General features: G+C 39.7%; 1 protein-coding gene across 3 annotated transcripts in view; it reads right to left on the reverse strand.

The window, feature by feature from the left end:
• Window positions 1–4,346: 4,346 nt before the first annotated feature.
• Window positions 4,347–18,380, reverse strand: part of doc2a (double C2-like domains, alpha) — a 55,900-nt gene continuing 41,866 nt past the window's right edge. For all 3 annotated transcript variants that reach the window (XM_079367137.1, XM_079367136.1, XM_079367135.1), the window contains 4 exons: window positions 10,054–10,265; window positions 7,115–7,196; window positions 6,049–6,145; window positions 4,347–4,942 (listed from right to left, as the gene is read on the reverse strand). In XM_079367137.1, the coding sequence (XP_079223263.1) occupies window positions 4,806–4,942; window positions 6,049–6,145; window positions 7,115–7,196; window positions 10,054–10,265 (528 nt within the window). In that variant the 3' untranslated portion in view covers window positions 4,347–4,805. The remainder of the gene's footprint in view (window positions 4,943–6,048; window positions 6,146–7,114; window positions 7,197–10,053; window positions 10,266–18,380) is intronic.

Below are 18,380 nucleotides of genomic sequence, written 5' to 3' on the forward strand. Positions count from 1 at the left end.
GTTTCTTCTGAAACTGATTTGTTCTTTGGTTATAAAAACTACAACGGAGGATAAGAAAATTCACAAGAATAATGGCGTAATTTTAGTCTATCAGAGTAACCGCCAACTGTTCAAAAATGATGAACGTAGAGCATCTTGATATACTAAGGTAAAGGTTTCAAAAATGGAAATAGGGTACTTACTTGTGGAGTTTGTAAAAAACTGTTTGACAAAAATATCCGAGGAGTAGTGTTGGAGCTTTACATATTCCATAAAGTTACTCACATATGCAAAGATGTACAAGCAGGATTCTACTGTTGGAGTTTTAAGACGTCACATGCAAAAAACAAATACATACAATAAAAATTACATAATGCTGTAAAAATTACAATATTCCTTTCTGAAATACTTAAGAGTTCTAGGCATACATCAGTGAGATTGTTTTACCTCATGAGCTGCTGTTGTAGTCCTCTGTTGTAGCTGTAGGGGGCAGTAGTGATCCATGTACCCAGTATCATAACAAACCCAAACTCACTCTTCAGTCTGTGTTGCATTCCAAATTTATTGTTGCATCGTACATAAAACACCTGATAGAAATGTTGGAACAACTGTAAAGCCCACGATCAGTGTAAACAACAAGATTGTATAGAAAGCCACATTCATACATTCAGTCGTGCATAAAAGATGAACAATAACACTGTAAACAGTAGGATTTGAACATGAGCCATTCCTCAATGTTTCCTCATGTAAACACTTTGAAGATAGAAAACAGGCAGGGGGGATATAGAGATTATAAATATATCAACATATTGCATCATGCAACAACGAGGAAGAACCACTTGTATTGAGATATAATCATCAGTCATGGTAACAACAGGATGCACTTTGAATGTTCACAGTTCAGTTAAGAGTGCAATAGTAACGTGATCCGTGCATTTCACAGCATGGCTGACAATTATCAGAAATGATACGAAGCAAAATGACATTTCTACGGTGTGACTGATATGAGAATGTAACATGAGACCGTCATAGTTTTAAATGGAAGCTACTGATGGTTCATCCTGACTGATTTGATCAACCTACACAACACTTGTCCAATCTCAAAAACCACAACTTGATGTTTTGGTTCTATATAACATGAATGGGGCTGATGTGTTGTAAACAGGCCATAAGAGAGCATGTTTGTGCATGGTGTTACTCGTGTGAGTTTGACGGAGGGATTATTTATGATTATTGATGTGTTGGTTGACAGAAATGTGGGAAAATGTAATGTTCCTAGTACATCCAGAAGGTCCACAATGAAATGCAGTAGTCTCTGTTTTCATAGCATTATTAGTATACGATATTCAGGATGAAGATGTCGAGCTGATCATCAAGGAGGACACGTGGAATTTAAAACAAATGTCAGAGCGACTGTATCACATATATTGAGCATTTTAGGGTTTTGTTCAGTTTACACTTTGACAGCCCGAGCTAATGCTAAAGTATTGTTACCCAGGTTGGACCTAATGTGTAAAGCCCATACACAAACCAGAACATAAACTCAGCAACCAGAGAACAAAAGTCCCATCTTATTTTTCCAATCTAAGATACTCAAAACATGTTACAGTCCACTAATAGATCTACCTCTTGAAATGGGACAAAATGGTTTAATTTTCATATACATTGTTCACTGGCATTGGGAGGACACGTCTTTTTCATAAGGCTTGTTAGCTTAAACCTGATTCGGTAGGATATCACCTCCTAGGACTTTTTAACTTTAGCCTCAGTCTGTTAGCTTAGCCTCGGCCTATAATGATATCATAAATGCAGCTCTCAAGTAGATACTGTATCGTTTACATTCTATGGTTAGTCAGCTGGATAGGTTAACATTTAAACAAAGTTTAAATGAATGTGAATGTGTTAGCTAGCTAACTAAGTTTAGCAAGGCTGGTTAATCTACTAGAAACTGTTGTAAATTTAGCTGAGAAACTTTTGTATGGTAAAGGTTGTAAAAGTAAAACTATTTTTTAATTACTAATTGTCCCAGTTATTGTAAAAAGTTTATGTGTTATGCTCAAAGATGAACTATAGGCGTCATTATAAACATTCAATTATAAAGATTTCTCATAAATTATAGAAAAATGTCCATACAAAGAAAACATTAAACTGTAAGTGTTTCACTGTTAACAACTGTCAAACTCAGATTAAAAACTACCTACAAACAAAATCTAATTTACATTTGCACAATAATTGCTTTTTTTGTAAGAGTTAAAGTAAATAAGTTAGACCCAATTCTCAACTTTCTAAAAATGTTTTTTTGTTTTTTTTTAAACGAGGGCTAATTGCTTATGAAACACAATCTGGCCATACTTGTCCACATGTTTATGAAATTATCATTATACAGTATGAAGACATTGAAAATCCAACCATAAGGGCTGGACCAGACAGAAAATGAAATATAAAAGATCTACATTTTCTGTCTGGTCCGGTTTAAGTTCTTTGAAAACAAATATTAAAATGTGATGGTTTTGTTTTTCTCCTTAACACCAGCATCATTTTAATAAATACATACAATATTAAGAATGCATGTCCATGCAAAGAGGCACTATCAAAAATTAAAATCAATGTGACAAAAAAAAAAGTTTGGTCAGCAGTTTGGATTTCCCAAATTCCGTTTTTCATGCCAAATAATTTCAGTAGATAGAACAGTAGGTTTGCTGTAATACATTTAAGCATGTAATTATTTACTCAAATGTAATTTAATCAATCATGCGAAGCCTCAGTCATTACATTAAAGTCCTAGACCTTCATTTTTATATTTTCAGCTCTATGTTGGCACTTTACTTAATATTGTTGGCCTTTGCCCTTTTCTACCTCAAATGGTTACAAAATTATCCTCATTCTCTTACTTTTGATGGATTTGGAAAATAAAAAGGTTTCCTATAGCCGACATGTCAGATTGTACTTCAATATGGCTAAGGCTTAATCCAAAACTCCCTATGGATTATGACGTTATGTATGAGGGATCCCTACTTAAACCTTTCACTGTGTTGAAGTAGCAGTGTGATACCTAAGGATCCATTCAGATAATACTCAACATTAGACCTTTACCAAACTAGAATAGACCCTCAAAGGACTTTACCAGACCTGATACCCTTAGTGAATTACTTGTTGTCATAGGTAAATGAGCCTCAATTCACAATTCACAACTCTACACTTGGTTAATGGCAGACCTTTGTTTTGTCTTTAAGTGTTGAAGACTTGAGAGCCTTTCAGCACAACCCCAGAAAATCCTCCAGTAACATAAGGACCAGATAAGACTATAAATAGTATTAAAATCTTTGGTGTTAAAAAGTGTTATGGTTGTATCCAGGGTACAGGAGAAATAGAGATGGCATCCACTGGCCTTGATGCTATCCAGCCACTATTCTATGATAACTATTGTGCTTTCTATGACGTTTCTGATATGAGATTTCTTTCAACCAAATATTGCTATGGACTATCTTCAGGTGTAAAATTGTAAACAACGGAAGACTGTACATAAGAAGTTGACATCGCCATTTTATTGTGACCCATTTATTGGAGCCAGAAGTGGCCAAACCTGGATGAAAAAGTTACTTGCTTACACAAGATGGCAACATTTTGTCTTAATTTAGCATCTGCAAAATATAACTCAACCTAACTCTGCATCTGATTGGCTTACTCTGATTCACTTACCCTACCAACCAACGAAGGCAACGATGTGTACGAGCCAATAAAAGTAGGCTAGTATGCGTACCACTGTGTGATGGGTTAGAAGACTTTAAAGGCATTGAAGACTAAAAAAAGAAGTATAAGCTGTGTACTTCCACCATCTCCGAATTTGACTCCACTGAAGGCTGTAAATTACATTTATCTTATCACTGTGTGAGCCACTTGTGAATCCCAACTTAATGAAAAAAAGGTTTTGAATCAAGTGAGAAAATAAGTTCATTATTTGGGGAGACTTCGACGCAATCTGACATTTCTTTCACAACTATTGGGAGTCAGAATGAGCGCATGATTGAGGCCATCCAGTATTGGGTTCACTTCTCAGACACAGAGGCTATGTTTATTTCTATATATAGTCAAAATTTTCACACATGTATCTACTTAATTGCTGAAAGACGACCTGCTAATATGTTTGGTAAAATGATGCTGAGCTCTAAGACTTGAATGTAATGGCACAGTCATATACAGGAAAAACATTCGAGGATTAGATTGTATAAAAAAAAAAAACTTCCCGTCTCTGTTTGAAGGGAAAAATAAAGATTAATATATGTTGGCTGAGGCAGCTTCATGACAGTTCAACATAAAATAAACGTCTCTGTTTCGGCAATGGACAGTTAAAATTGATTTTTTTTTCCCCCAAAGTGAGGGCAGAACGTGATTTACTACTTTGCTGTTGTAAAAAAGAAAACATGCAGTTTAATCTAAAATAAACTAAAAGTACAAATCTGACATCTGCAGCTATGATTTGTTTTAATGTCTGTGTTTTAACCCTCTTCAGTCTAAGTGTATCCGTCTAACCCTGTGATGTGTGAATGAGGTGAGATGGTGATGTGTTGATGGAGCCATTAATGTGTCCCAGGCGCCTCGCTGATCAATAATGAAGGCACAACACCGTCCTGCTCACGCTCCACCTTGCTCTCCACTCATCAAGTTAGCTCCTAATATTATACACTTTTTTTTTTCTTCCCCCCTTTCAAATCGCTGCTGACTCCTGTGCTGTAGTTTCTCATGTCTGTCCCTCAGAGAAACAGGAGGATACCTGTTGAGCCGCTAATTACCTGACAGTGACCGCATGCAGAATGCTGTGCGGGGTTTTAGTCGCGGCTGAGGGTTTGCGGCAGCTCGTTGGTCAGGATGTGCCACCGCTCAACCCGCCTGCCTTGATTCTTCAGGCAGTCCATCCAGTGACGGAGGGCGTCGCCCTGGGAGTGACAGCTCAGACAAACTCCACCTGAAAAGAAACAATAATCATAAGGTTTGTGGAGTTACTCTCAACGTCAAAGAAAGTACGTTTTTTAAGTTCAGCTCAGGGCGTCTAAAGGTCAACATTTCTTCCACATGATTTGAAGAGAAGGATTCCTCGTGGAGCTGCAGTGGATGGATTATATTTAGATATTTAGGTATACATTGCTTGGATAGTGACCGTGGGTTGTATAACACTTCTCAAAGTGCATCGTGGGATACATTGAGTGGACTGTATATGGGGTATGATCATGCTCACTGTGAATAGTGAGTGAGTTCCCTTTAGGTCAGCACAGAAAACAGCCGATCAGATTCTTTACTCATCGCTATAGAAAGTTCAATGACCCCAAAGCAAATGTCTGTTCTGTTTCCTCTCACCACTCCTCCACTGCTCTGTGGAGTCCTGCACAATCCTGCACACACAGCGTCACATTTGTCCACAGAGCTGTCAATCATGGCATGTTACCCCTATTTTAGCATCAAATGAGGGATGAAAGCTTCACATAAAAATGATGATCTGAGCTCAGAAGCTGCGCAGCGGGAGGAGCTCTGAATGTTTTTGAAGAAGAGAAGCCAGATGGTTATCTTCAGGCACACTCACGACAGTCAAAGATACAGTAATATGTCTTTATTTGATCATTCATTCACTCTGAGGCTCTCAGATTTTCAAAGGCTTACATTTACCTCCTGGTGTCTGATTTCCTTGTAAGCCTGTAGCTTGAGGACAAACAAAAGCGATCAGATTGCTGTGCTTAAGATGACGCTGTTGTCTTGAGGTGAATTATCAGCTCCTGGGAGCTCTCTTTGTTCCCTTGTTTACAAGAAGAGCTGATCAGTGATACAGATGGCAAAAGTGATTCAAATGCATAAAACACACAAGTCTCTGGTGAACAGCTTTCCAGGCATATGTTGGATTCATTATTATTTACAGAAGCAGCTGAAACAGAAATGTATCCTGTCAGTTCATCTTGTGAATATTTATTCTGATGTTCTCCACTCAACCTGAAAATATGTCCTTGTTTGACAAAAAAATGTCACGAGTGGCTTCACAGCCTTTGAGGTTAACGCTTGCGTAGAAACTCGTCACACTCTCACCTATGAAGTCATTGGAGCGGCCGATGTCGTAGTCCCACACCGTCACCTCCAGAGTCTTATTGGCCAGCTCGGACAGTGAAATCTCATAGAAGAATTCCTGCAGGGATCAAACACATGCAGGGTTCAAAATCAAAACATGTCTTTTTGGTGCAGCATTGAAAAAACAAAAAACAATCCTGTATCATGTTGTGTTGATATCTGTCATTTCAGTGGGAGCTGAGAGTAGAGCTCTGAGGTTCTTATTTCCATTTCATTTGCAGAGGACTACTTCGCAAATATGACATTTACTTTACAGTTGTGTAACCATCTTGTCTTCTTAATATATTTTTTTCCACAAGTGATCAATAACTGCATTTTGAGGAGTTAATGCATTAAATGTGTATATATATCTATCTATTTATCCCAACTGATCGGAGATAGAACAAAGAAAGATATAAGATATATCACTTACAGAGTAACACGAGAAAAACAAAAATAATAATAATTATTATTTATATGCTTTACTGGCAGCGCATGATTACCTAGTGGTAACTTAATGGTAACTTAATGGTTACCAAGTGGTTACTCAGTTTCCCACTAACTATGTGTACCTTATAGTGAAGTGTAACCCTAATAGATTATTAAAATCTCTGATATCGATATCGGCCCTAAAACTCCATATCAGTCCAGCCCTAATATTGATGTCTAGGAAATTCTGAGAAATGGGTTTTGTCATCATTTATGCTCAACTTTAAGTTAAATTGTTTTTAAAGAATAGAACCCATAATGTGGTCATCTTTATTCATCAGCCGGGGAGTTTTTGAGATAGAAACGAGACATACTGTGCAGAAGAAGCAGAGCAGTTTCTCTCTGACCAGTCTTAAGTACTATTATTTTGGTAATGAATTATGTGGGAGAAACCCAGCAGAAGATGAAGGAGGAGATGAGTGCAGTGCAGAGATTTTCCAGCAGATTTGGGTGACACAATGAGTGTGAGATTTTAACCAAACAATAAATCTGAGGGAGAGATCATTAGCATAAACTCTGATATGGAAGTGCAGCGGGGGGGGGGGGGGGGGGTTCTTACCTCATTGAATTCAGGGTTGAGAGTTTTTTTTATCACTGTTGTTTTGTGTTTGGATTTCTTCTCCATATCAGGCTTCAGGTATCTGACAACAGAAGAAAAAAAAAAAGGAGTTGATGCAGTTAACATGATGCTGCCCTCATCTGACCAGCGTGGTTGAAAAATGTGCCAGGAGGTTCAGCAGCATTTTCTTCCAAATCCTGTGTTAACAAGTCATTTCTGTTTTTTTGCTTGTTTTTGTTTTTTTGAGATCACAACTTATCTATCTCTCTGTTTCTATATTTATCTCTGTAACATCAAAGGTGCAAGGGCACCAAAGAAACAGAAATATTCTTGACTGACTAAGGCAGAATGGTATGTTGTTGTCTGGTCTATCACGGCGACAACAAGCCTAATGTTTTCTTCTAAAAACATTTTATTATCGCAAGAAAGCTGCTTCTCTTGAGATAATGAGAACAATTAGTCATGATTATAAAAGAATAACAGATGTACTCTTTATCTGAGGAAAGCAGCATTATTATCTGGAGATGAAGAGATGCATAAGTGGAGATCTCGAGAAATCAATCAAAAAGTAATCATTATCCCAAGCATTAGTTAAAAATGAAATGTGTGGCTACATAGTTTGGTAGATTATAGTAATAGCCAGTGTTCACCTTGTGTTGCTTCTTTGCTTTTTCATTTGATTGTGTGATCCTTTTGAGGTTCTAAGCATGACAATTTGAGGCTGATCAGGCTGATCAGTGTTTGAAGACCTGTTTGCTTGAGATCACGACGATTTCTTTGATGGACTCAAACTACTAAGTACATAAGTGTTCTATGACAATAAACCTAAAATGATATAATCTTGTAAATCATCATAATAAAATCGAGAACTCATCATGTGGGCTCAGTGACTCATACTTTGGCAGCAAGCAGGACGGGGGAAGCCTGAGCTTCACAAACCATCTCTATCTTCATCAGTGGAAGATCCTGGCTTTAGGTGCTGAGCGGTTATATAAAGAGATGACATGAGGAGATACTAATAACCATGTGAAGCCTGGACCGACTGAGGCCGTGTTCCAGTGTCATATCTCTCTCTGTGTGTGGATGTTGTGCTAATGTTGGAGAAGCTGTGCAGCAAATGAAGGAGCCTGGAGCTGGAATATAACACCTGGTAATACTCTCATTCTGTCTGAATGGAGTGCACACACTGCGGTTCCACATAGCGAGGAAATCAGAAGGGAGCTGTTTGATCACACAGACTTTGGCTATTCTTGATCTTTTTCACCTTCTTACTGAGATTTAAAATCTAAGTTACTTCTAGAAAATGCTTCACCAGACTGCTACTACTCTACTTTTTCAGTTAAGTGTTGCACCAGCTTGTATGACAGCCTACAGGGGTATAATGCTTAAACTGCAAGACACTGTTTTAACACGATTCTGACATCAAGTCAGGCAACTAATTTGTTCCAACATTTTCAGCCAACGCCTCTTATTGATTCAAATCCTGCCACTGTTGTTCATGCATCATTAAACCAAAAGGAATGATTTGATTAGCTAATGAGCTTCAAATAGTGGCAACGATCTCCAGAGAAACAGAGTTTTAATTAGAAACTGTTTTATTAAGGGGGGAACAGATGGCCTAGCGGATTGGTTCAATGTACTGAGGCTATAGTCCTCCAATCAGGTGGCCCGGGTTGTCTGGTCTGTGGCTTCCTTCATGCCATTCCCCCCTCTCTCTCTCTCTCTCTCTCTCCCTCCATGGTTTCCTATTCAATTATTTCTCCTTCTCAATAAAGGCAGAGAGGCCTGAAGAATGTATCTTTATTTATCTTTATTCAGGTTTTCACAGCTTTACCTCAGAGCCTGCTGTTCGAAAGGAGTACCGACCTGGTTCACCAGACGTACATGTTCTGAATGTAAGCAGTGACACTGAAGGGAGATATGTTGAGTTATTTCAAAAAGCTGCTTAATCTCTGAATACCCCTGGCTTCTTGCTCTGACTCAGACTCAGTTTGTCTGACAGCATGTGACAAAGTTTTCTTGAGTGTCGGAGAAAACAAAAGCAACGAGGAGCCATAAATCTTCGACTTAGTGCTTCAGTGTTTTCCTCCCGAGGAGGACTACTCGGCTCACTCAGTTCACTTCTCCTCACTGATTATCCTTCCTGCTGGCAAACATATGGGGCCCCTTTTACAACAGCATCATTGATTAGCAAAGTTAATAAGATGGCCAGACTCCAGCTTTTCTTATTTTCTTGTTAGTCTCCGAGTCCAGCGTTTTCTCAAGGATTAGTCTGGCTTCATGTTTAGGACCGAGTGAGACCAGTACCCCAAAAATCTGTGTTTCTTCTTTGAAGCAATATTAATTCAGAATGAATCCAACAACAATATAATAATTGTGTTGTTAAATTGTAACTTTGATCTTGGTTTTTATTTTGGCTGCAGTGGAGATATTTCCACTGTCACCGAGGTTTGGTAACCATGGTGATTAGTATAAGGACAAGTTTTAGAAACAATAAAATTATGTTAAGTTCTTCAATCAATGTTCAAAGATATTGAAGCATTTTAAAAGAGTCCACAAGATCTTCAGATAAAATCTCTTTTTCGACACTTTCCAGATTCATTTGGTTTTTTCAGACTGCCGTCAATGTCCAGAATGTTTCTTTTATAAATAATTAGTTTAGTTGGTCTGGTGGTTAGTTTGTGCGCTCAATGTACATTAGCAGTAGTCAAGAGTAGGCAGCCTAGGTCTGAACACCTTCTATAGCTCCTGTCACGTATCCCATGTTAACAGTATGTTTGTAAATTGGTGTTTAATTTGCAGTTAAGAGTTTTTTTTAGCCGACCTCTGGGCCAAAGGGGGGGGGGGGGGGGGGGGTTGAATCAAACCTCATTGAGACGGTGTAGCACCATAACTGTCTGACATCTGAACTGTTTCTGTTTGTGCAGACTTCTTCTTACATTTTGACGTAAGGGTCGGAGAATCCGTTGACATCCATGGCTGCTAAATGGGCGCAGCGCTTCACGCCTACGCAGAGCCCACCACTGCGACGTCCTTCACCTTCTCCTCCTCCTCCTTCCACCTCTTCGTCTTCCATCTGAGGAGGCAGAAACTGCAGAGAGAGAAGAAGACGACCTCTTTCTTCCAGGCTGTGCAGCTGCTCGTTCTCCCACTGCAGACAGCAAATAATCAATCAGATCCCATGAGTGTAAGTCAGATTTGAGAGACAGATGAGTTTGAGCATAGAATGAGATACATCAGATTGATGAGTTTGTCACATCAGTCACATCAGTTAGATTAGATTAGATGAATCAGACTGATTCGACAATAAAGATCTATCGATCAATTCAACAGTCTGAGTCCAAATGTATAGACTTTAACAATTTATTGGTGTTTTATAATCACTCTACTATTTTCATATTCATTTGATTATTATTATTCATTATGACACCATGTATTATTACCATTCATTATTAGTGTATTGTCTGTGATGTTAAGTGATGATTTGGGGATTCTGTCCTCGTAGTTTTCATGCTAATAAAGCTCAGTGAATTGAATTGTGACGACTGGTAATTAATAGATTTGTGAATTTCCCTGTGGATTAATTTAATGCCGTTGTTCAGAGGTTGTGTGGATGTTTTTAGTGTGTTTTGTTTCTTAACTGAGACACTGTCTCTGCCTCCTGTCCAGGGAACACAGATGTAATGAGCTTATCGGTAACTGTGGGGGGCGCTGGTGGCGTGTCCCATATATGGACGCTACAGTCGTCATCGCGGGCGGCCCAGGTTTGAACCTGTGGCTCATTATCCCGCGCTCATTTCTCTCTCTCCCTGATTTCCATCTCTATCCGCAATCATATGTGTCCAATAAAGGCACAAAATAAATTTTAGAAAGAAAAAAAAAAAGTAACTCTGGTTCAGCTAATAGGCTGAACACAGTCCCTGTCAAAATAAACAAATATTTAATTAGGAGAATAGAGAGAACGTGGAATAGTTCAGATGGATTTCATACTCTTGATTTTTTTAGTTCATTGTGATTAGTTAAGATTAATTATTTTCAGTGCAGGGGTTTAATAAGATTAGTTTAAACCGATCAGTTTTGAAGGATTCGTTCAATTCCATGAGCCTTATCAGATTGGAAAGATAGAAGAGTGAAATCTAATTAATTTGTCTGATGAGTGTAATACGATTTATTTTGTCTTGATTATTACTCAGAGGATTAATTGTTTTGACTTCAGCTCTCGCTGTGACATGATCTCCACTTCTGGTTTTAAAATGCTGAACTGGTTAAACTGAAACCAAACAAAATGGCTTCCAAAGACTCAAAGCGTACATCCTGAAATGTCTTACTTTTTAATATCCGAGGCCTTGTGTCCATTTGGCATCCACTCCGATGATATTTCTGATGTTAGGGTATTTGTAGTCCTGTTTTGAACAGAAGTGTTCGCCTCTGGCGTTCCAGCTGATTTTTGTACTTTTTTGCTCGAGGCAACGCAAAGTTTCACATCAAACCACGTTCTGCTTTTTTATCTATGGAGGATTCTCACTGCCAGCAGGTTTCGTCTCTCTGCTTTTGAATCTTCCCCTCTCTGGCTATTCAAGTTGTTTTTTTCCCTCTCGTCGTGGGTGTAGCTTGGCTATTTTATTCGAGCGGGTCATCTGTCTGTTACAAAACCTGAGTTTTCACGATTTATTCCTTCTATAAATATACAGTAACCACAGATCATGACTACCTCTACAAGACGGTCTTTCATTGGAAAAAAAACAAAACATACTCTCTGTCAAACAGTCATTTGTTGATGAAGACACCAGATAAAGAAGAAGATGAAACCTTCAATGTTATTGATGATAACAGGGGGACTGGGGAGAATGCAGATGTTACAGGTGTGTTTGGCTGTCTGAATGAAAGTGCAGCTTTCATGGCTTTCGTTTTGAAGAGTTCCCACAAAGATCCAGAGAAGCTCTGAGAAGTCAACTCCAGTACACCAAATTCACACTTAAGACAAACAAAGCGACAGTCCACCATAAGTTTAAAAAAAAAAAAAAGACTCACAGCACCACAACTGATCGTATTCATTAAAATCCCTTCACCGCAGGTCATTGATTTGATCTCTCTGTGTTTCATCCAGCTGAGGGTGAGAAGATCAATACTTCTTTCTCTCCCCCCTCTCTCCCCTCCTGTGGTTAGATGTCCTGTCTATTAGTCTTTCTGCTCCCTCTTACCCTTCATTACAGACAGGCCATCAAAGCTCCCTCCAACTCTCCCTTTTATCACCTCATCTCGCTTCACAGTTTGAGTGATCATTAATACTTCCAAAAAGACCAAGATTGGGGTTCATTCAAACAAAAAAGAAAAGAAAATGCTATTCAAGCCTATTGAAGTCGATGCAACAAATTCAGCTGGCTGAAACCCACCATCCTTCATAATAAAGCTGCGGCTAAGAAAAGAGGGGGGAAAAGATTGATTGGTTCTAGCAGGACTCCACAAAGCTTGGAAGGATTTATCTAATGCCCACCTCCGATCTGTGGGGGCGGCACTCTGCAGACGAACCCTGCACTGGATGAGATTTCAGCTCAGCAACATTTCCAAAGTCAACCTCTCTGGCTGCATAAAAGCCGTCTGCTCAAATACATACTTTGATAAAGATGTCAGGCTGCGGGTTCATGGCCCGAGTGAGAACCTGACAGACAGCTCCCCCATCAAAGTGAGAGCTCCGTTCTGGTGTTTGAGGAGAGAGAAAAAGGCCCTGAGTCCCAAAGCTCACAGCTCTTCATGTTTGAAGTGACAGCTGAGGTCACCGGAAGGTTAAAATAAAAAACTGTTCACTATTTGGATGTTGTGCAGAAGGCCGAGAGGTGAAGACAGCTTCATTTAAAGCCTTAAACGCTTAACTTAAAAAAAAAAAGACCTCAGAGCCATAAAAATTGGTCAAGTAAAGACCTAAATCCAGACAAATAGGTCCAAAGAGAACAAGAAGCCCCGAGTAAAGAGAAAAACCAAAACCAACAAAAAGTCCAACAACAAGAATAACAAGTCTTTAAACAGGTCCAAGAAGTCAGAAAGGAAGTCTTGCATCTCATCTGGACTTATAACTCCTCAGATTACTGAGAAGGCACAGCAGCGACTGTCCTTCCTAAGAGTGTTCAGCGAGAGGCTGCTGGTGACCCTTTACCCCCCCCCCCCCCCCCCACACACACACACACACACACACACACACACATCCAGAGCCTGCTGGCGTCCTGCATCACAGTGTGGGTATGCCAGCTAAACTGAAGCAGACAGGAGGGGGCTTCAGAGAGTCGGCTGCACTCTAACCTCCCTGAAGGACATTTACAACTCCCGCTGCCTCACACGGCGACTTTCATCTGTTCGACCTGTTGCCCCCCTGGCAGGTGTGAGAAATTAACTAGACTTCCAGGAGACAGCAAATGTTCTGAAGAATGAAGGTGAAAGAAAGCCACAGGAGGGCATCCTCTTTCTCAGACAACACCATACAAAATGTAAATGTAATTTGATTATCACAGAGTCACTGTCTCCAGAGGACAGGATACAGGAAACTTCAAATAACTATTGTAATGTAAAGATCACCATTTGTTAAGTGTAAGGTCACCTCCCTCCATCTCTCTGTACTGCATATAAGGATTTGTAATGTAAGGGTTCGGGAGAAGATGCTCTGGCCTCTCCTCCGTGCTGCACGTATTAAAAGAGATCTGATTCAAGCGCCACCGTGAATTTTCTTCTTGAGAATTAGCAACTCTCCACCTCGTAAAAGGAGAATTTTCCACGACATTATGGCGACGAGGATGGGATAGACGTTTCCGCTGATTGCAACCTGAGACTGAACTGAAGGAGCTGCCGGCCGGGAAAATTCCGCTCCGACAAACGGAGATTTTTTTGGATCCCACCTGACGTCAGATACAGGGTGCAGACAGCGGACGCTCTATCTAAGTGAGTACGGCGTTTGAATCATTTGCTCAATTTGTAAAAGCCTAGGTAGCTGAAACGTAATTTAAGTCCTTTGGGGTGGTTTCAGTTATGCTTTTCGGGTCCATATAGTGTTTTATGGACGCCATGCCCATGTAATACCGGTCTTGGAGGTTTATGTTTTGGTAATTCCCATACCCTGCGCGGTGATGGAGGTTGATGTGTAGTGTGTTTTGTTGATGTGTTGTGCGTTTTATATGTTTAGAGTGTCTTAAACGAGAAAAGTTAAGAAAAAGAAAAAACGAAAAATGAAACTAAAATATCTAACGAACAGCACGAGGCTGTCTGCACTTAAAGAATAAAACACGTGAAACAACGATTATTATAGATATACAAGGCCCCACTAAAATAAAATGGGCGTATGAGTGATAATCAAAAATAAAAACTTTGTTTGCGACATTCAGTGTCTGGCATGCAGATTGTATGCTATTGAGGTGCGTTGCTCGGAACTTATGTGTCATACAAACCACCTGGCTGAATTAAGTTGCAAAAAGTTTTAGTGTATGTTTGATAAGATCCAACCATACACTGTATGGGAAGATCAGTGTGATTGTGAAGTTGTGTGAGTGATAAGCCCATTGAACGTTTAAGCACATCTGTCCCAGTGAGTCACTGAAAACATGAGAAAACAAAACGGGGAAAAATAAACATTTATATCTGATTTTTTCTTTTTCTGACAGGCTCTGCTGAATTAAGAGCAGACAGATGGGGAATATGTGATTTAGAGATGTTCAACTTTAGCAATTGTTCACACATGAGATGTCCTCTATTAAAAGAAATTAAGCAAAATTAGTAGAGATTGAAAGGAAAAAGAAATGAGGTTTTAAGTAAGAAATGAAGGACAAGTAGAAATGTAGGGTTAGATTTTAAGATGTGACTTCCTCCTCTGTCTCCACACCTACAACTCTGCAGCAACACCTCCTCCACAGGAGGTCAAGCACACCAGACAAACTCTTGGAAAGAAGGGGGGCCGACCACACACCTGGATTTAAAAGCCTTCTTTCTGTCTCTTTAAGCAAGTAACTCTGTTTCTCCAAGAAAGAATTTTTACACAGGCCATGTCAACCAAACAACATGAAGGAGGTTGCAGAGGAAACACCTGAAAAAAACTGGAGATTGATGGGCCACAGAGTCCTGGACAGAGATTGCCACCAAAAAGCAAAAGGAGAAGCAGACTGGGTCCATATCGAACTGAAAGTGCAACAGCACTGACTCCAAGAACAATGCTACAGGAGGGAAGGAGATGGGAATCCTGAGATTAATACAAGATCCAGAAGAATCCTGGTCACATGCACCACTTGAAGATGTCTGTTCATTCTGTAGGATTCCTCTTGACAAAGCCAGAGGAGGCAGTGGAGGAAGGTCAGAGTAGTGAGCAGCACATACAGAGACACACACACACACACACACACACACACACACCTACACACACAGAGAAACACTGATTCGACTGAAAAAGAGTAAACATTGCAACTAACACTGTAATGATAATTAAAATTTTAAACAATCTTGAATTTTAGAAATAGAATAGTATATTGTTTTCCAGTCAAAATTTATTTTTAGACGAGGTTAAAGATATCCATTTAGTCCTGAGACTGTTTGGAAATCATTGTTTTATAAATTAAGGTGCTATTGTTGAACTTTCTAAATCTCACCATACCTCCCCCATCGTGCCTGAAGAAAAAAACAAAAAAAACAAATTGGGGTTGGAATTCATTAAAGTACTTAAGGGATGTAAATGAAGGTGGTCAGCATCCGGCAGATGTCTGTAACACCAATGTTAATCAGCTTGGGTTTTTAGTTTGTTTTAACAAATGCAAATTCTAGCATTCTTCTTTCATATTGACTCACAGTTCTGGGTTGCTTTCACAATCAATGGTGCATTTTTATTCTTGGATGAAGATACCATAGGGTGTTCTTCTCCAACTTTCACTCTGGATTGAAATAGAGCTGAGAAATTAGTTTTTTATCAACCATTGTGTATTAATACACTTGTTCAGTATGTTGACAATGTCTGTGTATATGTTTCCCTATGCAGAGGCATTGTCAAGCTGAGACAGTGTTTGTTGTTTGTCCATTTTTGTTTTCTGGCAGAAAACGGTCCGATATTTTGCAGGACAAGTTTGCAAGCTATTTTTAGTTTTTTAAAAATGCATTATTTTACTCCGGAGTTTCATAAATTTGGTCCTGATTTACGTCCACAATCTTGGATGTTAAAAAACTGCAAAAACAAACAAACGGTTGCCTAATTGGTTTGAACAGGCTATTGTTGTCCATGGATTTTAAAAAGGGTGGAGATCTCCCTACCCCCACACATGGGGGTAGATATTTGGCCATGACTGACTTTTTTTGACTTGAACTCCTGACACAGATAAAGCTTCAACTGACTTGACACAAGCTTTATCGAGTTCCCTCTGTCTATGACTACCAGACACTACCAACCTTTTTACATCTTTTTGTGCACTCATGTGATTTTAAAATGAAGAACAGTCTTAACCTTACTCTTTACAGCTCAAGATGGAGAACCACACCCCTGTCTGTGTCAAAAACCAAGAGATGCACTCTTTGACACTCTTTTCATTAACTTTGATTTGTTTGTACTAACACTGCTAACCTGTCTGCTCAGGCAGCTGTACTATTGGGAAGGATTTCACAGTACATACTGACTTTAAATATGCATTTCATCAGTATGTAAATGTCAGCTCATACAGGTGCTAATGACCCAGAGTCACTGGGATTTGAAGCTCCTGGGACTGCTGCTCTTTCACCTGTCTCCCCCACTCTACAAATGTTTTATCTGTCCAAAATGACGTTTTTACCCCTCAAAGATATCTCTGTGCCTCAAAAGTTTGACACATGGTCTTGACCATGTGTCAAAGGGGTGGATAACCATGTTTTCTAAGTTGTCTTCCCTAAGGTGAAAGCGGCCCTTCTGGGGATTACATTGGTGAAACTCCACAACATCCAGCCTGGAGATGGAAAGGACCTGAGAAGGAAGCATGGACGTTTTAACCACGATGGACAAGAACCAGATCTGGAGCTGCTGACAACAACAACTGCTGTCCAGATAACTGAGAGGGACACCTGGAGATGATGACAACATCCACTGACGATCGGATAGCTGAGAGGGATACCAAGATCCATACATCACTGCAACCCTTTTTCGAGCCATGGCACCGACGGAAGAACGACGATCTAACCTACGGAGTGCTGAGAGAGGACGCCGTGGGACGATTACCTATCATCAACTGATTCACTATACTGATACTTAGACACCCCATCTCTTACAGAAGGGTAAACATGGACTGTGTGCAACAACAGATGAAGACACAAGATTCAACACAGGATCGGAACATCCAACAAGGGCATGATCAAAAAACTTGCCACAGAGAACTGTTTCAACAACATAAGTGCCTATTTTGTTATTATTTTGTTTTGTTTTTGTTTTATTTTTTATCTCTTTATTTGTTTTTTCATTCATCTTTTCACTGTAATGAACAGTCTGTTATAATGACCTTGTATGATAATTTCTATAAATGTTGTTTTGACACTTTGTGTCAAAAAGGGAGGAATGTGAGAAATTAACTAGACTTCCAGGAGACAGCAAATGTTCTGAAGAATGAAGGTGAAAGAAAGCCACAGGAGGGCATCCTCTTTCTCAGACAACACCATACAAAATGTAAATGTAATTTGATTATCACAGAGTCACTGTCTCCAGAGGACAGGATACAGGAAACTTCAAATAACTATTGTAATGTAAAGATCACCATTTGTTAAGTGTAAGGTCACCTCCCTCCATCTCTCTGTACTGCATATAAGGATTTGTAATGTAAGGGTTCGGGAGAAGATGCTCTGGCCTCTCCTCCGTGCTGCACGTATTAAAAGAGATCTGATTCAAGCGCCACCGTGAATTTTCTTCTTGAGAATTAGCAACTCTCCACCTCGTAAAAGGAGAATTTTCCACGACACAGGCGCTACAGGTCCATCAGAACACACACACACACACAGACAGATTTAAGGACAATTTTCTTCCCCAGAGCCAAAACCCCACTGAACTCAAACATGCACTGACCCTCGTCTCCTTTCCCCCCTGGTTCTCCTTGTGCAATAATCACTGCACTGTCTCACCCACCAGCCTTCAGTTATGAGAAGAAGCCACTTGTCTGGACGTTCTGATTCAATGGCGAAGAGGAAGGCGACAAAAGCGACACCCCTGCACATATTATTCAGGAGTGATTGCGGTGTAACGTTAGGCTGTATCGTTGATCTGTTGTGACTAACCGTCTTACCGAGAGCAGAAAGT

Source organism: Symphodus melops (assembly GCF_947650265.1).
Source record: "Symphodus melops genome assembly, chromosome: 17".
Classification (NCBI taxonomy): domain Eukaryota; kingdom Metazoa; phylum Chordata; class Actinopteri; order Labriformes; family Labridae; genus Symphodus; species Symphodus melops.